The sequence below is a fragment of the Scomber scombrus genome, chromosome 15 (assembly GCF_963691925.1).
Source record: "Scomber scombrus chromosome 15, fScoSco1.1, whole genome shotgun sequence".
Classification (NCBI taxonomy): Eukaryota; Metazoa; Chordata; class Actinopteri; order Scombriformes; family Scombridae; genus Scomber; species Scomber scombrus.
In genome coordinates this window covers 14,306,806-14,332,103 of record NC_084984.1, presented here as the reverse complement: position 1 = coordinate 14,332,103, position 25,298 = coordinate 14,306,806, and the positions used below count along the sequence as shown (strand labels likewise).

At 37.7% G+C, this 25,298-nt stretch overlaps 3 protein-coding genes and 1 long non-coding RNA gene across 4 annotated transcripts; 3 read left to right on the top strand and 1 right to left on the bottom strand.

Moving 5' to 3' along the window:
• Positions 1-10,334: 10,334 nt before the first annotated feature.
• On the top strand, positions 10,335-11,315 carry LOC133995219 (uncharacterized). The gene is made up of 3 exons (XR_009927141.1): positions 10,335-10,385; positions 10,630-10,981; positions 11,246-11,315. It is a non-coding gene; the product is annotated as an uncharacterized LOC133995219 (long non-coding RNA).
• A 4,064-nt stretch (positions 11,316-15,379) lies between these two features.
• Positions 15,380-18,288, top strand: LOC133995741 (protein NLRC3-like; the record flags this gene model as incomplete). Its single annotated transcript, XM_062435214.1, has 4 exons — positions 15,380-15,513; positions 16,460-16,538; positions 16,708-16,921; positions 17,051-18,288. Coding segments are annotated over exons 1-4 (1,665 nt in total), but the record flags the coding sequence as incomplete, so codon positions are not given.
• Positions 18,289-18,534: 246 nt separating this feature from the next.
• LOC133995740 (E3 ubiquitin-protein ligase TRIM4-like) lies at positions 18,535-21,300 on the top strand. Its single transcript, XM_062435212.1, has 6 exons — positions 18,535-18,567; positions 18,739-18,830; positions 18,941-19,114; positions 20,086-20,259; positions 20,530-20,576; positions 20,747-21,300. Exons 1-6 carry the CDS (start codon positions 18,535-18,537, stop codon positions 21,298-21,300), a joined length of 1,074 nt encoding a protein of 357 aa, XP_062291196.1.
• Positions 21,301-22,530: 1,230 nt separating this feature from the next.
• On the bottom strand, positions 22,531-24,886 carry LOC133995216 (E3 ubiquitin/ISG15 ligase TRIM25-like). The gene has a single exon (XM_062434549.1). The coding sequence runs from the start codon at positions 24,725-24,727 to the stop codon at positions 24,164-24,166; it is 564 nt and encodes a 187-aa protein (XP_062290533.1). The 5' UTR covers positions 24,728-24,886; the 3' UTR covers positions 22,531-24,163.
• Between the last annotated feature and the right edge of the window lie 412 nt (positions 24,887-25,298).

The window sequence follows — 25,298 nt, the reverse complement described above, 5'->3', positions numbered from 1 at the left end:
CAAGGCAGTTTTATTTATATAGCGCATTTCATACACAGTGGCAACTCAATGTGCTTTACATAAAACAAACATTTAACAGAAAAAATTGAAAAAAACATGGAATTTGAGAAATAAAAATACAACCCAATCATAGTAAACACATACCCCCCCCCCCCCCCCCCCCCCACACACACACACACACTAATAATAAAAACAAAGTACAGAAACATAGAAAGAGAGAGAAATAAAATACTATAATAGAGCATTAAAAATAAGATTGCAGCATAAAATAATGATTTGCTTTATAATCATTAAAAGGACATAGAGTGCAAATGAAAGATTAAAATTTAAAGTGCTTTGAAAGAGCTCAATCATAAGCACAGGAGAAAAGAAGTGTTTTTAACCTGGATTTAAAAATATTCACAGTTGGGGCTGATTTCAGTTCTGCTGGTAGTTTGTTCCAGTTGTGTGCAGCATAACAGCTAAAAGCTGCTTCACCATGTTTAGTCTGAACTCTGGCCTGAGTCAGTAGATCTCAGAGCTCTACTGGGTTTATATTCTACTAACATGTCATTCATGTATTCTGGACCTAAACCGTTCAGTGATTTGTAGACCAGTAGCAGAACTTTAAAATCTATTCTATAGCTGACTGGGAGCCAGTGTAAAGACTTTAGAACTGGAGTAATGTGCTCTGATCTCTTTGTTCTGGTCAAAACTCGGGTAGCAGCGTTCTGAATGAGCTGCAGTTGTTTAATGCTTTTTTGTGGGAGTCCAGTCAGAAGACCGTTACAGTAATCGAGTCTACTGGAGATGAAAGCATGAATCAACTTCTCCTGGTCTGTTTGAGACATAAAACCCTTCACTCTGGATATGTTCTTAAGCTGATAGAAGGCTGTTTTGGTGATTGATTTGATATGACTGCTGAAGGTCAGATCTGAGTCTATCAGCACGCCAAGGTTTCGAACTTGGTCGCTAGTTTTTAGATAGAGTGACTCGAGATGTTTACTGACAGCAATCCTCTTCTCTTTATTGCCAAAAACAATTACCTCAGTTTTGTCCTGATTTAATTGAAGGAAATTTTGGTTCATCCAATTTGTTACTTGCTCTAAACAGTGAAACAATGACTGTATTGGACTGTAGTCATCCGGGGACAGTGCTAGGTATATCTGCGTGTCATATGCATAACTGTGATAGTCTACATTAGAGATCTGCAGAATTTGACCCAAAGGCAGCATATATAGACTGAACAGAAGGGGTCCAAGAACTGACCCCTGAGGAACTCCACATGTCATAGCCACTCGATTGGATTCATAACTTCCAATGGTCACAAAATAACTCCGCTCCTCCAAGTAGGACCTGAACCATTCTAGGACTGTTCCGCTGAGTCCTGCCCAAGTTTCCAACCTGTTCAACAGTATACTTTGATCCACAGTGTCAAACGCAGCACTGAGATCCAACAGGACCAGAACTGACACCTTGCCTGAGTCAGTGTTTAACCTTATGTCATTTAACACTCTAATAAGAGCTGTTTCTGTACTGTGGTGAGGTCGGAAGCCTGATTGAAATTTGTCAAAAAGGCCACTGGAGTTCAAGAAATTGCTGAGTTGATTAAAAAACACTTTCTCAATGATCATGGCTATAAAAGGAAGATTTGAGATAGGTCTGTAGTTGGTTAACATGGAAGCATCCAGCGTTCTCTTTTTTAAGAGTGGCTTAATGGCAGCTACTTTTAGGGGTTTAGGAAATGTGCCTGATTGAAGTGAGCTATTTATTATTTGTCGCAAATCTGTTTGGACAGAGTTCACAATAGTTTTAAAAAAGTCTGATGGCATTGTGTCAAGACAGCATGTTGATGGTTTTAGATGCTCAACTGTTTCCTCTATGGTTTTTTGGTTAAATGTATTAAATTCTGACATCGTAGTTGAGTTATTCCTGGGAGGTCTTAGGGATTGCGTCTTTTTATTGTTTTGTTGATTTGTGTTGATATTTAACCTTATGGACTGTATTTTTTCACTGAAAAAGCAAGCAAATTCATTGCATTTATCTGTGGAAAGGAGTTCTGGAGCTATCTGTTTAGGGGGGTTTGTAAGCTTATCAACCATAGCAAACAGAGTGCGAGTGTTGTTGATGTTCTTATTAATAATTTCAGAAAAGTGTCGCTGTCTAGCTTTGAGTAACTCATAGTTAAAATGAGAAACAAACAAACAGTCAGCTCACAGTAAAGATGTAAATGCATGTCAATCCATGTAATGACTGAAATGTCCATAAGTGGATTGAGCAGACTTGAGTCGGTGTGAGATCAAGGAAGGCCAGGAAAGAAAATTAACCTGGCGGATCACAGCACACTACAATACAACACAATACAGTACTTACCTATAGTAATGTAATTAGGTGCCCGCGAGAACCTCTCCCTCTGAATATGATCAATAAAGGCCCAGACCTTAATCCAGAGAGTAGCTTTGTGCTTTTGTTCATAATTTAATCTTTTGACTTTATATTTATACTTTTACTCCACTATTTATCTGATTACTCTATTTATCTGTTACTTTTCTGATGAAGATTTTACATACATAACATATGATCTTATAAATATAGTACAGTATTTTAGATTAAACTAGTAGTTTTAACCTTTTAGGACAAAAAAACAAGACTCTGATTGTCACGTTTCAGATGTCTATGAATTGTCATGAATTTAGCTAAATTGAGAGATATCCAATATAAACTTCTCCGATTATTTCATTTAAATAGTTCAAAGTTTAAGTTGTCCAATATTTTACATAAAAAATGCAAAGTTGAAAGAAAAGGCGATAAAACGAGGACAGATTTGAAACTGAGTCTAGGTTCGTCCTTTTTATGAGTCTAACTTGTTATTTTGTCAATTTAACAAAGTATAAAGCTGCCAGCCGAAACCCAAATTACAAGAAAACTGACAAAGGCATCTATAAAAAGTGAATATCACTAAAAGATATTATTATAGAACAGTCTAAAGTTTGCAAATAAAATAGTTTTATTGTTCATACTCCCAAATGCAGCAGAAAATGTAAGAAATAAAACTATAATAATAAAGTGATGTGTACATAACACGCTCAGTGTATTCACTGATCAATAAACACTGCAGAGGGTTAATTTTTCTGATAATACTTACGTTCAAATATCATTTTGAACGCAGGACTTTTACATTGTTGTATTAATACTTCTATTTAAAGGGTATATATCATGCTTTTTGCAGTTATCTGTTATTTGTAAACTATTATGATGTCAGATGTCAATGTTAAACTGGGTCAAAGGTTCAAAACTTGAGGTGAACATATGTAAAAATGTTCAAACATACAGCAGAAAATGTGAAAATAAATCTAAAATAGAGTATATTTACATGTAAAATGCACTTTTCAACCTCAAACTACTGAGGATATTAATAATTAATTGTTTTTAAAGTGTATTTTATGATACTGCCCCACACACTTGTCTATAGTTAATTTTTCTTTTTAAGTTATTAATGTAAATAAAACATATATTCACTGATAGACAGACTAGAGGAGGTTATTTTCTGTCTTCATACGATTTTGAACGCAGGTCTTTAACATTTTTGTATTAGTACTTCTATTTAAAGGTTATATATCATGCTTTTTGCAGTTTTATGTTATTGTTATGCTGTTATAATGTCAGGTCCAATACTTGAGGTGAACATATGTAAAAAATAAATACAGCAGAAAATGTGAAAATAAATCTATAATATGGTATATTTACATGTAAAATGTTCTTTCAACCTCAAATCAATAAGGATATTAATATTTAACTGTTTATGAGATACTGCCCCACCCACGTGTGTCTACATAATATTTAAATAATGATCGACAGACTGCAGAGGGTTCATTTAGCTGATTTGTGCTTTAACTTAAGTAAAATTTAAAATGCAGAACTTTACTTGAGTGTTTGTATCTTTGTTGTATTAGTACTTCTGCTTAAGCGCTTTAAGGATCTTCCACCTCTGTAGTCTTGCTCGATAGATTAAAACCCGCTGCTGCATATTAACTCTGTGTTTCTGAGTGTACACATGTGCAGCACACGGCTCATATTCATGCACCATGTGGGAATACTTTCTAATAGATCTATTTTTGGGTCTTTATTTACCCTCAAGCAAAACAGCTGCACTTATTATGTGCAATACAATACAAATCCAATAGGCCTGCTGCACTGTGCAATTAGAGACCATGGTGATTATGTAATTCTATTATTCAGCAAACGTAGCCAAGAGTTAACCTTAAGCCATTTTCTGGGGCAGTCACTGGGGCAACAAAGCCTGTTACTGGCACACATGTGGGATGTGGCATCGACATGTGTAAGGTACTGAAATAAGCATCGGCGTCTGTGGGAAGACACTTTAATTTATTGACTTGTCGTCAGTGTTTCCCCGAGGATCACTTTGTGCCCTCTAAAGGTTTGGCTCTGATTAAACAAATGCCACTCATTTCAGATGCGCTCCAGTGGCCGGCCTGCGGTTGCCCTCTTGTGGCTCGTTTATTGTAATGTCTAACACTATGCCACTGGCTTCCCCTCCCTCCCTTTCTTCTGTGTGATTACAGCACATTGCGCACCTAATTGTCCAAACATTTCCGAGGCTATGAGATTTGCATGAAAGTGGATGTTAACTCAGCCTTGAAAAAGTACCAAAACAGCCTCTTTGCTGGTCAGAAGCAGTAAAGAGAACAGGAGAGAGATTTGAGTTTGTGTTATATTTATGTAAAAAATATTATATTCATAATTATATGAATAAACAGTTCTCGGTTCAGGCGTTAGATTGGGCCTCACAGTGTCCTGAAAGCCTAGCAAACAGGAAGTGATGCAGGAAAATAAGCTGAAACAACAACAATAATAATACTATAATAATCTTTATTCCTACTGCACTTTTCAAAACACAGTTAGGAAGTGCTTTACATAGTTGAACCAGGATTACAACATTTCAGGACAATGATGCACAGACAATTAAAATAAAACACTGTTTATATTATTGTAGACTGAATATCTTTACTTTTTCAGAATATCTAATACTTTTCAGATGAAGATTTGACACAATGGATAATATAACAAGCTTTTAAAATACAACACATTGTTAAAGATGAAACCAAAAAGCAGTGTGTAGTCGGCTCACATTTCAGATGTCTGAGTTGTTAACAGCTCCACCAAATAGTGATTTTTCCCTCTAAACTTCTCACATGGTTTCATTTCAGTAAATGTTCAAATGATCCAATATTTCAGCAAAAATCAAAGATTAGAGAAAAAGTCCAAAAACTGAAAACACATTTGTGTATCAGAACTTAGTTTTTTCTTCTTTCCTCTCCCATTAATCATCTCACCACCCCTCACATTTATCTGCTGACCCTTTGGAGGGGCTCCACCTCTAGGTTGGGAACCACTGGAATAACAAGCATTTATAATAATATATCAGTCAAAGGGATCAAACCACTACTGTTACTTTACTACTGTTACTTATATACTTTAACTGCATTAAGCTCATAATACGTACTTACATGAACAGGATTTTTCATGCTTTTTACTTTTCCTTTTACTTTTACTTGTAATGCAGTATTTTTATATTTCTGTATTGGTACTTTGAAATAAGTTAAAGTGCCACCTCTGCATATTTACATAATGAAATTCTGGTTATGAAAACATCAAAATAATTACTTATGTAAGCCAAAGAAGAGATGTGCATATCAGCTGAAAACTTCCTCAGCACTGTCTGTCTGCATTAACTCAGCATGATAAACTGCGCTGTAAGAACAAGCTGATGGATGGATGCTTGATGTGATACAATCAGATTTGCAAATGATGCAGAAATGCTTCAGGGATCAAACTCAAGTTGTGTTTGTACAGTAGTTAGAGAAGAAGAGGGGAGGAGGAGGAGGAGGAGCTGACGGCCTGCCCACGAGCTAGTAATGCTGAGCAGTGCACAGAGGACAGCAGTGAGAGGATGTGAGTGTAATTATATAGATGAACAGAAGCAATTAAGCTTTTACAAACTGGCAGCTTAATCTAAACCAGTGTCCAAAAAATAGAAAAACAGCAGGAAAACTTCACGGTTTATAAATCATCCTCATCTTACTCATCCAAGATGAATAATTTGCTCAGTACAATCGATGAACAAAAAGAGGGTCAACTTTTCATGAGCCCAGAAAACATCTGTCTTCAGCTTCCTGGTAATGCATTTTCCAGATAATCCACCTGATGTTTAAATGTTTTATTCAGTTTAAGAGGGAAAATGTAAGTTTCTGTTTATTTGCAAAGGTTAAAATCAAACAAGGACAAACACATAACCATTTAAAATTGAATAAAAATATAACTTTTAAATTAAATTTTACATCTTTTTACCACTGCTTTCTCCTAGTCAAGCTTTTTCATATTTTAAAAAACCTAGATTAAAGGATATGGCTCACGATTTTTTATATTTTCTTATTGTCAAAAAAAATCTCATCTGCAGAGCCAAACCAACAATGAATTGATCTACTAACAAGTATTGTGTGTAGCTGAAGACGGTTTATCTTATTTCTCTGTTATCCAAAAAATATTAACCCTTAAATACTGTTCATGGTCAAATTTGACCCATTTCTTTTACATTTGAGAGCTGTAAAAACTCCCTTTATACATTTCTTCTAGTTGGACTTTTCGTAATGTGACCCTAAATATACAAAAATGGAAATTAAATCTATCTTCTTTTTTTTGAGCAGATGATACACATTTTTTTGTATATGCAAATGTACACATTTGACCAGTATTAACATGTTGTATTCTTCATATTCTATAAAATGTTCTCCTGGACCATAAAATAGTGATTGTGAATGTATTTTTTTCTATAAATAAATAGATAAACACTCTGTTTGCTCTCTGACAGCTTCATTAAGAATCAATCGAACATGTATTAATGACTGATGGGGGGAATTTATGAATGTGAATTGATGTAGAGACTAATTATGAGTCAGAATATGAACAATATGTAAAGGGTCGTCAATGAGCCACACCGCTGCACTGGGTGACATGTTCCTTCATTTTGAAGAGTTTGGTCATGTTTGGTTTTTTTTAGAAATGGCTCCAAAGACTATTAACAGTGATCATGTTTTAGTTGGAGTAGTTCTTCTATTGCTCTTCTATAAGTTTCTCAAATAACTTAAGTACAAAGTCTAAAGGTTGTGATATGAAACACAACAAGTTAGTGGCGTCTGGAAATATGATCACTGTTATCAGTTTTTGGAGCCGTTTCTTAAAAAAAACCTAATGTAACCAAACTCTTGATAATGAAGGAACATGTCACCCAGTGGTGCAGACGTGAGACTCACTCACTCATGGTGAAATTTTAGGAAATGTAGAAAAAAACATAAAAAGAGAAACATAGTTAATGAAAAATGACAGATAAATGCCAAATTCATGACTGTGTATGCTGAGAGCTAAAGGTCAATGACGTGTAAATTGTGTGTGTGTGTGTGTGTGTGTGTGTGTGTGTGTGTGTGTGTGTGTGTGTGTGTGTGTGTGTGTGTGTGTGTGTGTGTGTGTGTGTGTGTGTGTGTGTGTGTGATGTGTTTTGTATGACTTAAATCACTTTCAGACTCAAGGCCATTTATTTGGGGACAGCTTGTTCAATTAAGGACAAAAGCTGTGTCCCAATGTAAAATGTAGATTTTTTTAAATCAGTGGTTAAAGTAAGGGTTAGGTTATGGTTAGGGTCAGGTTAAGTCTCCAGGAAATGAATGTAAGTCAATGTAGAGACTGTAAAAGTGGACCAAATGATATGATTGGTCAGAGTTTTCACAGAATATTATGAGAATGGAATAATGATTAGTTTCTATGCCTGGTGGATCTTTCTAACTGACTGTAAATCTCAGTTTTAACTGCACATTACAATAAAACAACAAAGCTCCACTTTCACTACAAATGTTCCTGTTGAGGAGACAGAGAGGGAAAGTGAGGACCAGACAAACTGAGAACTGAGGCTACAAAACTAAAGAGTTCAAAGATGCTGCAGTATAGAAAAGTTGATACATAATACAATAATGGCAACAACAAAAAAAGAGCAATAATTGAATAAAGAACACTCTTCCTAATTGCAACAAGGCATTTTTACAACCTTTAATAAGTTCTGTCAATGTTATCACTCAAAGATTAAACACGAAGGTCATAAAATCTGTTAGTGAGGCCGAAAATTTATTTTGTTATTAATATTTATGGATATTACAGCAAAGATGTAAACTAACCAGAGACACAGGAGGTCAGGCTGATGAGCAGAAGGATCCTGCAGATCATCTTCTCCCTGTGAGAGGAGACAGAGGAGAGGAGTCATGAACACATGAGGTCAAAGTTCAGTCATGACAGGTGTGAGAAGGAAAATCTACAACATCAAACCTCGATTCTCATATCAGAAACAATGTGGACTACAACCACAGACACATTTGTCATTTCTATTGTAAATTACAGAAATAAACAGTTCTTCTCTGAATACATTTTAAATTTAAAAATCTTCAGTTTCTTACGTGCAGTTATGTATTTTGTCACTAGATGGCGCCAAAAGACTTTTCAACAGTGAACGTTAAATTGAAACTAACAATCTCAACAAATATGTAGGCCTAGATTATACCAAATATGACATAAGGCGTCACACTTCCTGCACAAGGAATATAACATAGTAAAGATAATTTATTTTCATTCTGTATGCCAACAATGATGAAATACCCTTTATGTGACTCAACAGAGGAGGTTACCCTCCACTTAGTGCGTCTCAGAGAGAGATACACGAGTCATAAGATCAACTTCTGAATGGAGAGCTAAAATCACATCAAACATCTGAGATATTGTTAGTTCCTATTGTTGTTCCTATCCAGAATATAATCAAAACATAATATACTAATACATAAAACTGCTTAACGGGGACAATAAATAAATATCAAATAAAATCATTATACAAAGCAGTTTTCTTCTTCCATTGCAAACAACGGATTTGCAACTGAAACTGACAGAGACATACAAGAAAAGGTCATCATACATGGAGAAAATAATAAAAACACAATTATAGGAATAAAATGGTACTGATTAAATGATGTAAAATCTTTCTGAATACATATTGTTGGACTGAGTTCCCAGCATGCCTTGATACAATGTGTTTAAATAAATATGTTGTAAATCACCACAGATGTTATGTGATACACAGTGATTACTGCTACTGTTCTTCACTAACTCTACAATGTTTCTAGTAGTTTACAGTTTGCTATTATAAAAGAATACATGTTGTACTGCGACTGAAGTTATGTGCACAGTTATCTATAAACCTCAAGTTTCTATGATCATCGGAAATCCGTTAGCAAGAACATTGCAATTTCCAAATAGTCTACTTTGGATCGCGGAAATGATATTATAACATTCTCCTTAACCATTCATGTGCTGATGACCATTGTTCTACATAGTACCTTCAGGCGGACATAACTGCAGTCGTAGCGCTATTTAATCAGAAGCTTTGAGACGAAGGTGGCAGGACGAGTATCGCTTTTACATTAAGACTGAAATAGTATTTCGTGTCGTGAATGTGTGAAACAAATCAGTCAACAGGTTTTACTCTTCAGGAGTTAAAGCTGGATAAGAGAACTTTGAATTTGGGACTGTCTTCCCTCTCATCTCATCAGCAACGGTAAGACTTCATACTGTATGTACGGTTTATACACTGCTAGTCTATAAAAAAAAGTTAAGTAACGGTGTGTTAGGGAAATATTTATATATTTTTTTAAAACAATAAAACACTGAACTGGGAATGAGGGGCTAGTATTTCGGGGGTAAAAAAAAATCAGAATTTCTGAGAATAAGTGGTGAATTAACTTCAGAAAGTTTTGTGATGATTAAATCAGTTTCTTGTGGTTTTCCATTTCCATTTTATTCCTATCTTTCTGTCTGTGGTTAGTCTCCACCTTCAGTTCATTATCCATACAGAGAAAAGTTGTTTTCTCACTTGTGTGTTTATGTCAGCTTCACCTGCAAATCTGTTATTAGCAATAGAAAAATATTTGTATGATGATTTTATTTGATATATATTTATTGTCCCCATTAAGCAGTTTTATATATTAATATGTTACTTTTTTCCCCCTGGCAATAACTGCAGTTTGGAAACTGAAGATTTTTAAGTGTTAAATGTATAGAGAAAAACAGTATATCTCGGTAATTTACAATAGAAGTGATTAATGTGTGTGTGGTTGTAGTCCACATTGTTTCTGACATGAGAATCGAGGTTTGATGTTGTAGATTTTCCTTCTCACACCTGTGATGACTGAACTTTGACCTCATGTGTTCATGACTCCTCTCCTCTGTCTCCTCTCACAGGGAGAAGATGATCTGCAGGATCCTTCTGCTCATCAGCCTGACCTCCTGTGTCTCTGGTTAGTTTACATCCTCACTTCATCATCCAAAAAGAGAAAAGGTCAAAAGATTTGATGACTTTAGCTGTAAAATATATCATTGAAAACATCAACTGAACTATTGAAGCGAGTAGAAACTCTTCATTACAGCTGAGAAGATGATTTATATTTATTTATCGCTTAGATTGTATTTATTATTGATATCAAACATGGTCTTTTTTACTGGTGTATTTTTAAAAACTTTCCCTCTCTGTCTCCTCAACAGGAACATTTGTAGTGAAAGTGAAACAGACCTCCTATCAGGCAGAGGAGAACCACAACATCACACTGGAATGGATGTTTACAACCAAACCTGACAGTTCCTCCACCTCACTGATCATCTACTGTCGACTGTTCACTGATCAGAAGGACTCAGTCCTGTATCATGTACATGATGGTGTTGAGGTCTCAGGATGAACAGTTTGCAGGACGAGTTCAGAGTGACAAAGACGCCCTCAGAGAAGGAAGAATCAGACTTCATGTGTCCAGACTCAGGACTGAAGAATCGGGTCTGTACTGGTGTGAGGTGGAAACAAATGATGGTGTGAGCTCTGACAGATGCCACCTCAATGTCACTGGTAAGATGATTCAGTAAAACTCAGAAAGCCTTTTTAATACATGTAAAACGCTATGAGTGTGGTTGCACTCAGCAGCCACTGTGTTGTTAAAAATATTCTGTCTGTGGACACAAACATCACCAAGTTCAAACCCAAACAGTCCAGATGTTAATTTTGGACATGAACAGTGTGAAGTGTCCCAGTAGGAGAGCTGAATGATAAAAATGATAAAAGAATTTGTGGAATAAAAGTTCCAAAAAAAAAATGTTTTTCTGTCCTTTACAGCAGCTGTTGATCAGCCCAAATCTCAGAAACCTGTTGTGAGTCCACAACCAGAGAGTCGGGGAAGGACCGATTTCTACGTTGTACTGTCAGCAGCTGTAGTCTTCTGTCTCAGACTATACTTTGCCTTCAGACTTTGTTTTACTAAATATCCTGATGAGACAGAAAATCGATATTTAATATATCGAGTAGTATAGAAGTTGTGTTTCTCAGAGAGCATATCTCTGTCTGTCACTGCTTCTTTTTTACTTTCTGTGTCCATGAAGCTGCTTCTTCTCTGCACATCCAACCTGACCTCTGACCTTTTCAGCTGAGAGAACCCAGCATGATGAGTGTGAGAGAGGAGATCAACCTCTGATCAGACCCATCAGGACTAACAAGGTCTGTCTGGAGGATCCCCTTTATCTAAGAGGGTCATTAGAGGATTTTTATTGTTTCATATTTAAATAGTGAAATAAGTTATTGCAGCCGTAATCATTCAGGTCAGTATAACTTCTGCTTCCATTGTCCTGAACAAACTACGTTTAATGTCAAATAGGAGCATCAATTATTACGTTATTAGTTTTATAATCATCTCACATTCTGTGTCAAGATGTCTAAACAGTCTCCATCTAACAGGTTTTGTCTTCCTCATATCTGTGTGACGTGTCTCGTTCTGTCCATTTAAACCTTCATCCACCAACTGTCTGACTGTGGACCTACAGACACACCTGTCCTCACATCATCATGTGGTGCTAATGGGGTCCTCAGAGGTCTGATCAGACCTGTCACAAATAGTATTGATCACCTCTTCATTCTGTAAGATCTGTAGACTGTCACAGTTGTTTCAGTTATCACTGTATCAAGCACCATCACTGGAAACATGAAGACTTTGCTGAGTTGATTCAACTGTTATCAATCATCAGACTGAGAGAGAATCCATCAGACTTGCATGCAGAAAACTGCATCATTGTTATTATTGTGTGTACATATTGTAAATAAATCTATTTATATGAGAGAAATTGTTGTGACTCTTCTGTGTGTCTTTTGATATCAGAATCACAAAATTAATCATAGGAATCATAAGAAGTTGAACATTGCCCCTGCTTTTCCTGTAACAAGACTCCTCTACAGTAAACAGACATTAGTCACGTGTTACTGTAGAGTACACAGTAGTTCTGTTTTTTCAGTGACTGTCAGTGCTGCACTTAGAAACAGGGTATAAAGCTTAAACAAGAACAATGTACTGAAGCAACATTAAGTGTGCAATACTATTTTAATGTGTCGCTGGACGACTTATATTGTGTGTTTATGTGTAATGTAGTTAATTTTTTTTAGGAATTTTCCAATGGAAATCAGCCCTTGGCTGGAATTGGGTGAGTTTACGTTTTTAGTTTTCTGAAAATGTATAATGATGTACATTGTCCCTGTGGAGAAATAAATAAATAATATTAACACAGACAAAGCTGCAACAAATAGATGATTGTCTGATTCCTTGTTGATTTAAATGATCTGATTCCATTTTCTCATATGTGACATTTTTCTGGTTTCTTTAGTCCTCTATGTCAGTAAATCAAATATCTTTGGGTTGTGGAGAAAACAAGATATTTGAATATTTGTAATTGTTAGCTGCAGTTCTAAGCACAGATTATGAGTATTTTCTTAATAAAATAACTCAATTGTTTTCAGACTGGTCTTCACATATCATCTAACTCCCCCGCCTCCTCTACCGGTAGAGGCCTGACTCATTGCAGGATAAGGTCCATTGGTATAATAACACTTATCTTTCTGCCAAACATTGAGAATCTGCCATCTCTTCGTCTGCTAATTGTAAGTTCAGTTTGTTTAAGACTTTCCATTTTCTCTTTAAGAGAAAAAAAAAATTCTTCTTGAGTTTTTTCTTGCTGTATATTTGTATGTGATGTTTTATTTTGTCAGAAATTTTAGAGAACTCTCAATACTATTTTAAGATAAATCTAGTTGGATAGTACATAGTAGGATAAACAACGCTGGCATATTATTATTATTATTGTTGTGTTTTATTATTTGTACATTTCAGATATCTGTACTTTACTTGAGTATTTACGTTCTGACAACTTTTTATTTTTACTCCCTACATTTGAACACAAACATCTGTACTTTCTACTCTTTACATTATCAAAACAGGCTTGTTACTTGTTTTACTGCGGTGACATTATAAAAAGAAGACACAACGTGCAAATAAGTGACAGAAAACCAATTTTAAAAAAACCTTTTGGTGTGTGCGCTCCATGTCGCCCCCCTGTAAGATGCCACCCTGGACGACTGCTCATATCAACATCTGCTACTGGAACAATGTGTGCAGGAATATAATAATAATAATAATAATAATAATAATGATAATGCATTTTATTTAAAGGCGCCTTTCAAAGCACTCAAGGACACCTTACAAGGCACATATATGACAGCAGCAGTAAGACTCCTGATATATGAACAAATGCACTGTGAACAGTTTACAGAGCATGATTATAACAGCAGTCTGTGACAGTGAGTGAGTCAGTGAGGAGTGATTAAAAAAAACAACCCTAACATTTATATTATACATATTATATAGTTATATATATTCTGTCTGAATATGCAGCAAAACCAGATTGTGTTTAGTGATATTTTTCTGTGCAGGTTGTTAACAAAAGAGGAAAACATCCTATTTTGTGAGAACTTTTTTCATTTGGTCGAGTTATCAGGTCGAGCCTGTACTTTCTTACATTAACTTGAGTAGAGGAGTTAAATCAGTACTTCTACTTTTACCAGTTTACTTCTACTTTAGTACAGAATATTAGTACCTTATCTTACCTCAATCACATGCAAGGCGGGCCCCTTTCATGCAGAACATAGCAGTCGAATTTGATCAACTTTCACAGTACGGATACTTATCATTTTAAAGCCTGTTTCATCTTCATCGGCCTGAGCTTTGTTTATGTTTAAATTCCTGTTTTATTCCTGTCTTGGTTTTCTGTTCCTCGCTGTTGGATCCTGTTTATCTATGGCTATTCATGTCCAAGTCTTGTCCTGCATCTATTTTGTTTTGCTTCTCAGCCAGTTTTTGTTTTGCCTGCTCAGGCCTACAATAAAGTGTCTTTTTCCCCCTAGCTTCTATCAACCTGCAGTCTCCTGCATTTGGGTTTACCTACTCTGCATTTCGTGACAAGCCATGCAGTTTTCTTCTAAATCTTCCTGACTGGCTCTCTGTGGTGAATTTCTACCTAATTTGGCCTACGGATTGGACCAAAAGTCTGTGACACATATAACAAAGGAAATTATGGACCAAACATTTTATTATTTGAATACCAATATTGCCTAAAATATAATACAGACAATATCTTGATGCGCAGGCTATGAAATTGTAATGGCCCATTTTAAAAATGTAAAAGATTCAAGGCTTTTAAGAACACATTTAGAACTGGAGCCCAAGAAGAAATTAATAAAAAGATATACGAAAGTCTTCTGCATTCACACTGGACCAGATATAGGCTATAATAGCCAATAACAGTATGAGCTAATGAGAAATGATGTAAAGCATGATTTGTGTTTCCTTTCCCGATGAAGGTAGACAGTAATTGAGACTGGAGGTGACTTCAGCAGCATGAATCAGGGTGAGGACAGAGAGGAGGAGGGTGTCCTTCTGTGTGTGGAACATTAGTTTCAGACCAAAGCTCAGAGGTGAGAAGATCTTTAACTGTAAGATTGTTCTCCACTCACAACACACCACCATAAATATTCACGCTCAAAGCTCTGTGTGTGTTTTGTAGAAACCCAGACAGACATAGACCAGACTTTGCTCGATCTGGGCCTGAACCTGAACACAGCTGTGTGTCCTTTAAGAGCGATGGGTCAAAGCATTGTACAACTGATTTTAAACAACATTCATCTGAAAAAAAGTAAATTGTTCTTAGTTTTAAAATCGGGCAGTTGGACAATATGAGTGAGTCTTAATCAGTGTAATTAGTTCAGCTTCTGATATGAGTAAGTTGATCCATAATATCTGTAATGAAATAATTTCAGTTTGTTGTTAATATTAAAACAGTCAAAATGCCATGTTTTGATGAAGTTTTTATCCAGAAAGAATGGTACTGAATACGTGAGCTCTAATAGAGCTATAAGTGTTTCTTTTCCATCAGGATGCATCGGAGACCAGACTCTGATGCTTCTGGACCTGGATCTGAATCTGGACCTGAACTCAGCGGTGTGTCCTTCAAGAGTGATGAGCCAAATTATGGCTTCATTCATTTTAAAGGACAATCTCCTGCAAAGAGGTAAACTGTAATTAAAATTCAAAATGTAACTGAGTTAGTTTTAAATGTTTTTATTAAAGCTTTAATTAAATTCATCTCTTTTCAACATAGATTTCAACATGAATCTCTTTAACATATATTTATATCCTCATATCTGAAGAGGTGTACACTGAATTAATAATAACAGCATTACTCAACGTCCAGAGAATAATGAGGGTTATCTTTTTTTATACCTTTCCAAAACCAAAAACACAAAGAAAATGAATTGATGTGTTTTTCTGTTCCAATGTAAGCTGCTAACATTTAACATATGATAAGAAATGACCAGAATAGAGAATAGATGTCTCAGTGCCCAAGGGCCCCTGGGTGTATTAATCCAGCCTTTGTGATTAACACCTTGAAAGCAATAGTTTGGTGGTAAAATACATAATAATCAGTTCTCTAATGAAAGGGGAAATTCCACCTCCACTGGGTTGAACAGTGGGAAAGAGATCCATCTTCCTCCTTTCACCAAGGCTGACCAACTAGTTCCAACATTTTCAGCAGCGCATATACAGGGGCTGTAGTCCTATATATGTAGTCCAAATTATCAGAGAAACCAGTTAGTTCCAGATTGGCCAGATGGGAATACAGTGTTTCCTGCCATTCCATAGTTTTCTCATTAGGTTTTTGGTAGATTGAAGCTCAGTCTTTAGCTCGGTTACTGAGGCCATGCTTATTGACAATTGACCATGTGTGGAGTGAAAGGTGTTGGGACTAAACCAAACTGACTGATGAAGCAAAACACTGAGCTGAAAGAAACAAACAGATTGAGTTGTTGATTCTCAGGACTAGTAAAGCTTTACCACTACAGAGAGTCATCTTATTCTCTGTTTACATCCAATTATCACTTGATGGATCTTTAGCTTGTGTTTATCTCTGTGTGGACAGACATTATATGAGCTCATCCTTCATGATTCCTTCACAGAGTGGACCAGGAGAGCTCAGAGGATCCCCGTGGTCAGTCTGCCCAGCAGCATCAAACACACCTTGACTCCGTATTTATGGTCTGTAAATGTACAACAACTACTTTTACATCTATTCTGTTCTCACTAATCTTCGTGCTGCACATTGTATACACATGTAGTCCAATGGCCTGTCAGCCTGTCCGACATGATGTTGGCTGATGATTGCTTAACGATTTTAGTTTGTTATTCATATATTATTCTGTTCCAGCTGCTGGAGGAGAACATTGTCACTTTTGTGAAGAACGAGCTGATGAAGATTCAAAAGGTTCTGAGTTCAGATTACCCAGAATGCTTAAAAAGTCAAAGTGAGGACAGTGAGGAGGAAGAGCAGAGGAGGAGCAATATAGAGGCATTTCTTAAGATCACACTAAACTTTCTGAGGAGAATGAAGCAGGAGGAGCTGGCTGCCCATCTGCAAAGAAGTAAGAGGATTTCTATAAAGATTTAACATAATGTTTATGGGGATTAAATTGTTAGATTTTCTTTGTCAATTAAACTTTTTTTAATTTGACCTTATTTCTTGTGCGTTATTTTAGAAACTCCTACTCCAGTGTGTCAGTCCAAACTCAGGTCTAACCTGAAGAAGAAATTCCAGTTGGTGTTTGAGGGAATTTTTAAAGCAGGAAACCCAACCGTTCCGAATCAGATCTACACTGAGCTCTACATCATAGAGGGAGGGACTGCAGAGGTAAATGATGAACATGAGGTCAGACAGATTGAAACAGCGTCCTGGAGACCAGACAGACCAGAAACAACAATCACACATGAGGAGATCTTTAAAGCCTCACCTGGAAGAGACAAACCAAGCAGAACAGTGATGACAAAGGGAGTGGCTGGCATTGGGAAAACAGTCTTAACACAGAAGTTCACTCTGGACTGGGCTGAAGACAAAGCCAACCAGGATATACACTTCACATTTCCATTCACTTTCAGAGAGCTCAATGTGCTGAAAGAGAAAAAGTTCAGCTTGGTGGAACTTGTTCATCACTTCTTTCCTGAAACCAAAGAAGCAGGAATCTGTAACTTTGAAGAGTTCCCGGTTGTGTTCATCTTTGACGGCCTGGATAAGTGTCGGTTTCCTCTGGACTTCCACAACAACGAGATCCTGACTGCTGTTACAGAGTCCACCTCAGTGGATGTGCTCCTGACAAACCTCATCAAGGGGAAACTGCTTCCCTCTGCTCGCATCTGGATAACCACACAACCTGCAGCAACCAATCAGATCCCTCCTGGTTGTGTCGACATGGTGACAGAGGTCAGAGGGTTCACTGACCCACAGAAGATGGAGTACTTCTGGAAGAGATTCAGAGATAAGACGCTTGCAAGCACCATCATCTCCCACATCAAGACATCACGAAGCCTCCACATCATGTGCCACATGCCAGTCTTCTGCTGGATCACTGCTACAGTTCTGGAGGATGTGTTGAAAAGCAGAGGGGCAGGAGAGCTGCCCAAGACCCTGACTGAGATATACATCCACTTCCTGGTAGTTCAGGCAAAACTGAAGAACATCAAGTATGATGGAGGAGCTGAGACAGATCCACACTGGAGTCCAGAGAGCAGGAAGATGATTGAGTCTCTGGGAAAACTGGCTTTTGAGCAGCTGCAGAAAGGCAACCTGATCTTCTATGAATCAGACCTGACAGAGTGTGGTATTGATATCAGAGCAGCCTCAGTGTGCTCAGGAGTGTTCACACAGATCTTTAAAGAGGAGAGAGGGCTGTACCAGGACACAGTGTTCTGCTTTGTCCATCTGAGCGTTCTGGAGTTTCTGGCTGCTCTTCATGTCCATCTGACATTCATCAGCTCTGGAGTCAATCTGCTGACAGTCAAACAAACAACATTCCAGAAATCTGAAACTAAACAAGAATCTACAAAACACATCTATACCAGAGTGCTGTGGACGAGGCCTTACAGAGTCCAAATGGACACCTGGACTTGTTCCTCCGCTTCCTTCTGGGTCTTTCACTGCAGACCAATCAGACTCTCCTACAAGGTCTGCTGACACAGACAGGAAGTAGCTCACAGACCAATCATGAAACAATCAAGTACATCAAGAAGAAGATCAGTGAGAGTCTCTCTGCAGAAAGAAGCATCAATCTGTTCCACTGTAGGAATGAGTTGAATGATCGTTCTCTCGAGGAAGAAATCCAACCGTACCTGAGATCAGGAAGTCTCTCCACAGATAAACTATCTCCTGCTCAGTGGTCAGCTCTGGTTTTCATCTTACTGTCATCAGAAAAAGATCTGGATTGACCTAAAGAAATACTCTACTTCAGAAGAGGCTCTTCTGAGGCTCCTACCAGTGGTCAAAGCTTCCAACAAAGTTCTGTAAGTACAGAGACACTTGGATTTATTCATCATAATTTAAATATGCCACCATCTTTTCAACTGAATTAATAACTTCTTACTTGTTTTGTTAAATGTTATTTCCTCTCCAGGCTGAGTGGCTGTAACCTCTCAGAGAGAAGCTGTGCAGCTCTGGCCTCAGTTCTCAGCTCCCAGTCCACTAGTTTGAGAGAGCTGGACCTGAGTGACAACAACCTGCAGGACTCTGGAGTGAAGCGGCTTTCTTCTGGACTGAAGAATCCACACTGTACACTGGAAACTCTCAGGTTAGGGTTTATCAACCTGTCCAACAGATGACAATTTAATATCTTAAACATTTCTTTAAAATGTGTCTAAAACGCTTTGTACCTAGACGGTCAATTATTCACGAGGGGCTCTTCAACCACCAGTTTCAGGCTGAAGAGCAGACTAGTTGCCTCTGTCAATTTCAATTCAATTTAAAGACCATGTAAAGTGAATTCAGACATTTTCTTCTAAACACATTAAATAGGTCATAAATGTATTTCTAAAAAAGGTGTAAAAAGCATTTCAACCATTTAGATTTGAGTTGTGGAGCTAGGCTTCACAAACTGTGTTTCAAGATTTCTGTGTTCAGGATTTAGTGGGCGGGTCTGAAAATCACAGCCGCGTCCCTGCTGCTGAAGAGGTATAAATACATGTTTACTGTCTACAGTTAGCCAGTTAGCTGAGTTAGCCGCTGAGCTAGCCGCCGAGCTAGGAGCCGAGTTAGCCACCGAGCTAGCAGCTGAGTTAGCGGCAGAAAGCTCTCACACCTAGCGTCCATGTTTCTGGTAGAGGTGGTGACTTTGATTGCCAGGTGACACTTGGTAGGGGTTTCAGCGGACTCAGCGGGCACCCCCACAGCGTTTGGGAGAAGAGAAAGAGGCTGATTTTTACACAACTTTGAAGCCTTATTTCATATATTTGGCGATTTTTTTAATCATTCAAATTTGGCAGGGTGGTTAACAACACACTTTTCTGTGGTATGTCAAACTCAGAACACATATTTATTCTTACTTTACACGGACTTTAAATGTTTTTTTAACATTTAGATCACAATGACGAGGTAAAGTCATACTGCTGAATCATCCCTCAGCTGGTGACTTTTCCCATCGGTCTGGATGGTCAACTTTCTAGAAGTCCCTGATTCACTTAATCTTTTAGTCAGTTAGTTTGGAGACAGTTTGTTGTTGTATCTGACTGCATCAGATTGTCTGTGCGTGTTGTGTTTTTGCAGCCTGTCAGGATGTCTGATCACACATGAAGGCTGTGCCTCTCTGGCTTCAGCTCTGAGCTCCAACCCCTCTCACCTGAAAGTGTTGGACCTGAGCTATAATCATCCTGGAGACTCAGGAGATGAGCTGCTTTCTGCTGGACTGGAGGATCCAAACTGGAGGCTGGACACTCTCAGGTACGGAGAGTCAGAGCTGACCACATATCTCAAATGAATCATTGAGTTTTTGTTATTTCTAAGTTTCCTGAAAATGTTGGAAGTTAAACCTGACTATATTCAGGTAGGGTTTCAGAAGGATTGAGAAACTGGATGTAGATTGGATGAAAGTTTGACAGGCCTCCCCATGTTTGAATAGAGTGAAAAACAGTAGAATAGAGCAATTTAATGTCCATGTTTGCATGCTGAAAGAGAACATGCTGCTCTGACCCTTTTTCTCCTTTCATTCAGGCTGCAACCCGCTGGAAGCCAATGGGTGACTCCAGGTCTGAGGAAGTGTAAGTGTGTTTTTCATGTGATTCCTGAAAACAAAGCTATCTAAAAACAAACTATAAAGTGTGACGTAACCCTTACACATCTTAAAAAGGGATGATGATGATGATGTCATCAAAAAGGGTGATAGATCAATAACTGTGGCTGTATTGTTGTGTCTTGTTCTCTTCATCAGATTCCTGTGAACTCACACTGGACCCAAACAATGCAAACACAAAAATCAAACTGTCTGACAACAATAGGAAGGTGACCTATGTGGAGGAGGATCAGCCATATCCTGACCATCCAGACAGATTTGACTACTGGCCTCAGCTGCTGTGTAGAGATGGTCTGACTGGTCGCTGTTACTTGGAGGTCGAGACGACAAAAGAGGTGGATGTATCAGTGACTTACAGAGGAATCAGAAGGAAAGGCCGCAATAATGACTGCTGGTTTGGGTGGAATGATCAGTCCTGGAGTCTGATTTGCTCTAATGATGGTTACTCTGTCTGTCACAACATGAAAGGAACGGTCACCTCCTCTTCCTCCGACACCCCCTCCTCTTCCTCCTCCTCTGCCTCTCACAGAGTAGCAGTGTATGTGGACTTGCCTGCTGGTACTCTGTCCTTCTACAGAGTCTCCTCTGACACGCTGATCCACCTCCACACCTTCAACACCACATTCACGGAGCCTCTGTATCCAGGGTTTGGATTTTGGCCTGGTTCTTCAGTGTCTCTGTGTTCTCTGTAGGATGTATGAGTCTCTTCCTGCTAGAGAAACATTACCAAAACCAATAGCAATAACAATCGATCTAAGATGTTAAGAGTGCTTCTACATGCATTACTCTAAAGCTTATATTCAAACTAAAATTAAGCTGTGGCTGTTTCTATAACTTTCATAATTACTTTCCCATCATTTCCATATTAACTGTCTGTATGTAAGTGTGTGGAAAACAATATACACACTTTAAACAGAACAAGAGGAAGAGGAGGACAATGGTGACACAACCTGTCAGATTAATTGTTTAATTAATTTTGGTTCAGTTTTACTTTCTAAATTAAATAATTACTAAATAATTAAACATGTAATGTAGTTAATAATATGTAATAATGTAGTAGAAGTATACAGTATATACTTAAGAATATAGATTTTCAGTTCCTCGTGCAGATTATTTTTGAGTATTGAGGAGTTAATCATTATTACCATGATTATATCTAAGAGTCTTCAGTAATGATGCTTTTGGGAAACAATTACCCTTTAAGAAGGAGCATCAGATGTATCATGTGTTATTGATTGTACTTGGTGGCTGGAAGTTAAATTATCCAAATGGTAAGGTAGTGGTGGATTATTTTTTTAGATATATAAATAATGGATTGTCGTTATATCAAAGTAATCATTTCAATATTCATTCATTACATTGTATTTGAGCTTTGTTTTGCATTTCTGAACTGTACTACATATTGTTGCTGTCTGTGAATAAAGACTTTGTACCCCTTCTGAAAGTTTGTTGACTTTTGTTTCCATCTGGTGGTAGGTATTATTTACTTCCATAATCATTTAAAATGGGTGACCTGTCTTCATCTCTTGTCATGTATCAGTTTATACACCAGCCCTCAGGATGAATAGGTTTTTTTTAAATAAATACATTTAGAGCTGTAACTAATCATGATATTCATTACTGATTAATCTTTTGATTATTTTCTTAATCATGTAGTCGAGTCGTGAAAAATGCAACTTAAAATGTTTTGTTTTGTTCAACACTCCACAACCCAAGATAAGCAGTTTAAAGAAACCAGGAAATATTCACATTTTAGAAACAGGAATTAGAATTGACTCAAAGTGAGTAGTCGATTATCAAAATAGTTTACAATTCATTGATAACAAGTAATTGGATTGTAATGTTAATTTTAATGTTGTAACACAAAATTACATGTAACAAACTGTAAGAATACAAAGTAAGTTTTACGGTCAACATTTTTAATCATTATTTTTGATAAATGTGCATTAAACTGCTGGAAAAAATACATATTCAGTCAAAATACATGAAAAACAATATCCTTTATGTTAATCTCTGTACATTTTGTGTATTATGCAAAGCTGTTATGGAAATTATAAACATGTAATAAATACATTAAATGAAACAGAGGCACAACAAAAAATGAACAGAAATGTTCATTTGACAGTAAAAAAAAACAAGCATAGTGTGTCAGAATACATGAAAAATAGTTACTAAAGGCAATCAAGGTTATGTACAGTATTGAGCAGATATTTTATATAATTGTATGAAGTGTTTTATTGTTAAAATATTGGTTTTTATGTGAAATTACAAAGGAATAATGTAGAAATACTTATAAAATCATCCAATATTTTGAACTCTGGGCCAAAAATGACAAGTTCTGATTGCTACTGATAGCGATAATGACTGAAAATGTTTAGTTTGGGCCCAGAGTTCAAAATACTGAACTATTCCTTAAATAAAGAGCTACATTCAAATAGAGTTGTGTAAACTCTATTTGAGTTTACATAACTTAGCTGTGTCTCCATATTTATAACCAACATGAAGTCCAGCATGGAGCGGCTGAGTGAATGTGGTCTGGATTCTGTGGAGGAGAGTCATGGTTTCAGAGACGCTGTAGAAGGACAGAATACCTGCTCTGTGATCCAGGTACACTCCGACTCTGGAGGAACGAAGACCTGAGACGGGAGTTTTAATGTTGTTGAACCAAAAATTATAACTGTAAGTGTTACAATCTAAAGCCCAAAATTTGTCATTACATCCAAATGCACATTCATTTGACCATCCTACTCTGCTGATATTCTTGTATGTGACTGCTACATAAACTCCTCCTCCTCTCCACTCCACCTCCAAGTAATGACGTCCAGTCAGACTCTCTCTACTCAGGACCTGATACCATCCAGTGAATCTGTCTGCGTGACTACAATAATACAGTTGTTTTCTCGTGACTTCTACTTTTCTGTTCCCCTCAGATAATAACAATCGTGTGTTTACTGTGTTTGGATCCAGAGTGATTTCACATGAATATTTTAAGAACACAGCTCTGGTCTTGGGCTCTGCTTCTGACCGTAAAAACTTCACTTCAGTCTCTGTCAGTGAGATGTTTGTCCATTTGTCCCTCAGGATGTCCTGTAGTTTATCTCTGAGCTTTGAAACAGCTGCTGTCACATCCTCAAAGTATCTGAGAGGACGGATATAGATGCTGGATGACTCTGTAGGTTGTGACAGTGACGGGTAGTTGTGTAGAAACTGGTCGTGATCCTCTGTGTGTGAGAGCTGCTTCAGTTCATCGTCTTTCCTCTTCAGCTCAGTGATCTCCTGCTGCAGCTTCTCCTGAAGCTCTTTGACTCGACTCACTTCAGTTTCCTGCTGGGATCTGATCTGCTGCTTCACATCAGAGCTTCTTTTCTGGAGGAGACGGATCTGCTCAGTGAAGATCTTCTCACTGTCCTCCTCTGCTTTATCAGCAGAGCGACTGATGGCCTCCACCTCCTGTTGAAGCAGCTTCACATCTTTCTCTCTGTCCTGGATTCTCTGCTGGATGTTTAGTCGACTCACCTCAAGCTCTCTCTGCCTCTCAGTCCTTTCTGCTGCAGCCTAGACTGTGTCGTGGCCTTTATGTTCATCCACAGAGCAGGGATAACAGATATTCTGCTGATCAGTGCGGCAGAATATCTTCATCACCTCATCATGACGAGAGCAGATGTTCTCCTGGAGCTTCTTCGAGGGCTCGACCATCTTGTGTTTCTTTAATGGAGCTGCATCATAATGAGGCTGGAGGTGATTCTTACAGTAAGAGGCCAGACACACCAGACAGGACTTGGAGGCTTTCAGCTTCCTCCCAGTGCAGACATCACAGGCCACATCTTCAGGTCCAGCATAGCAGTGATCAGCAGGAGCAGCTTGGAGTCCAGTCTTCTTCAGCTGCTCCTCTAATGCTGCTAACATGGTGTTTTTCATCAGGACAGGCCTCGGTGTGAAGGTCTGTCTGCACTGAGGACAGCTGTAGATCTTCTTCTCATCCTCTCCATCCCAATAGTTTTTAATACAGCTCATGCAGTAGCTGTGTCCACAGGGAATAGTCACTGGATCCTTCAGTAGATCCAAACAGATGGAACAAGAGAAGGTTTCCCGGTCCAGCTGATCTCCTTTCTGCGCCATTTCAGCTCTCTGTCACAATGAGTGTCTGAGTTTCACTTTCTCAGAAGTGAAACTAGTTTGAGCCCTGATCTAAACAACATGAGGCTGACAGCTCCCTGCACTTCACCACATGTTGGTTACACCCATCCATCCAACTGTAGATCTGAAGGGGAGGGAACAAGGAAACGTTGTGTTTGAGAGCAGGAAGAAGAGGGAGGAGTTATCAAGCTGTAAAATATTAAAGAGATAGGACCCACATAAAGAACTTAAAAGCATGAGGTACAAAAGTGCACACACAGCTTTGGGATTATGAAGGTGTCTATCAATCTATCTGTTGATGCATCAATCTATCTATGTACCTATCTTTCCATGTACCTATCTATACATCTATGTACCTATCTATCTATGCATCTATATATCTATGTACCTATCTATCAACGCATATATCTATGCATCTATGTACTTGTCTATCGATGCATATATATATGCATCTGTGTACCTGTCTATCCATGCATTTATCTTTCTATGTACCTATCTGTCAATGCATCTATCATCTATCTATCCATCCAAAATGTTCTACAGACACAAATTC

Coding starts and splice junctions, on each gene's coding strand:
- LOC133995216 (XM_062434549.1), bottom strand. CDS start 24,727: ATGGCGCAGAAAGGAGATCAGCTGGACCGGGAAACCTTCTCTTGTTCC.
- LOC133995740 (XM_062435212.1), top strand. CDS start 18,535: ATGAAACAATCAAGTACATCAAGAAGAAGATCA. Junction 19,115..20,085: donor TGTACACTGGAAACTCTCAG/GTTAGGGTTTAT, acceptor GTGTTTTTGCAG/CCTGTCAGGATGTCTGATCA. Junction 20,260..20,529: donor TGGAGGCTGGACACTCTCAG/GTACGGAGAGTC, acceptor CCTTTCATTCAG/GCTGCAACCCGCTGGAAGCC.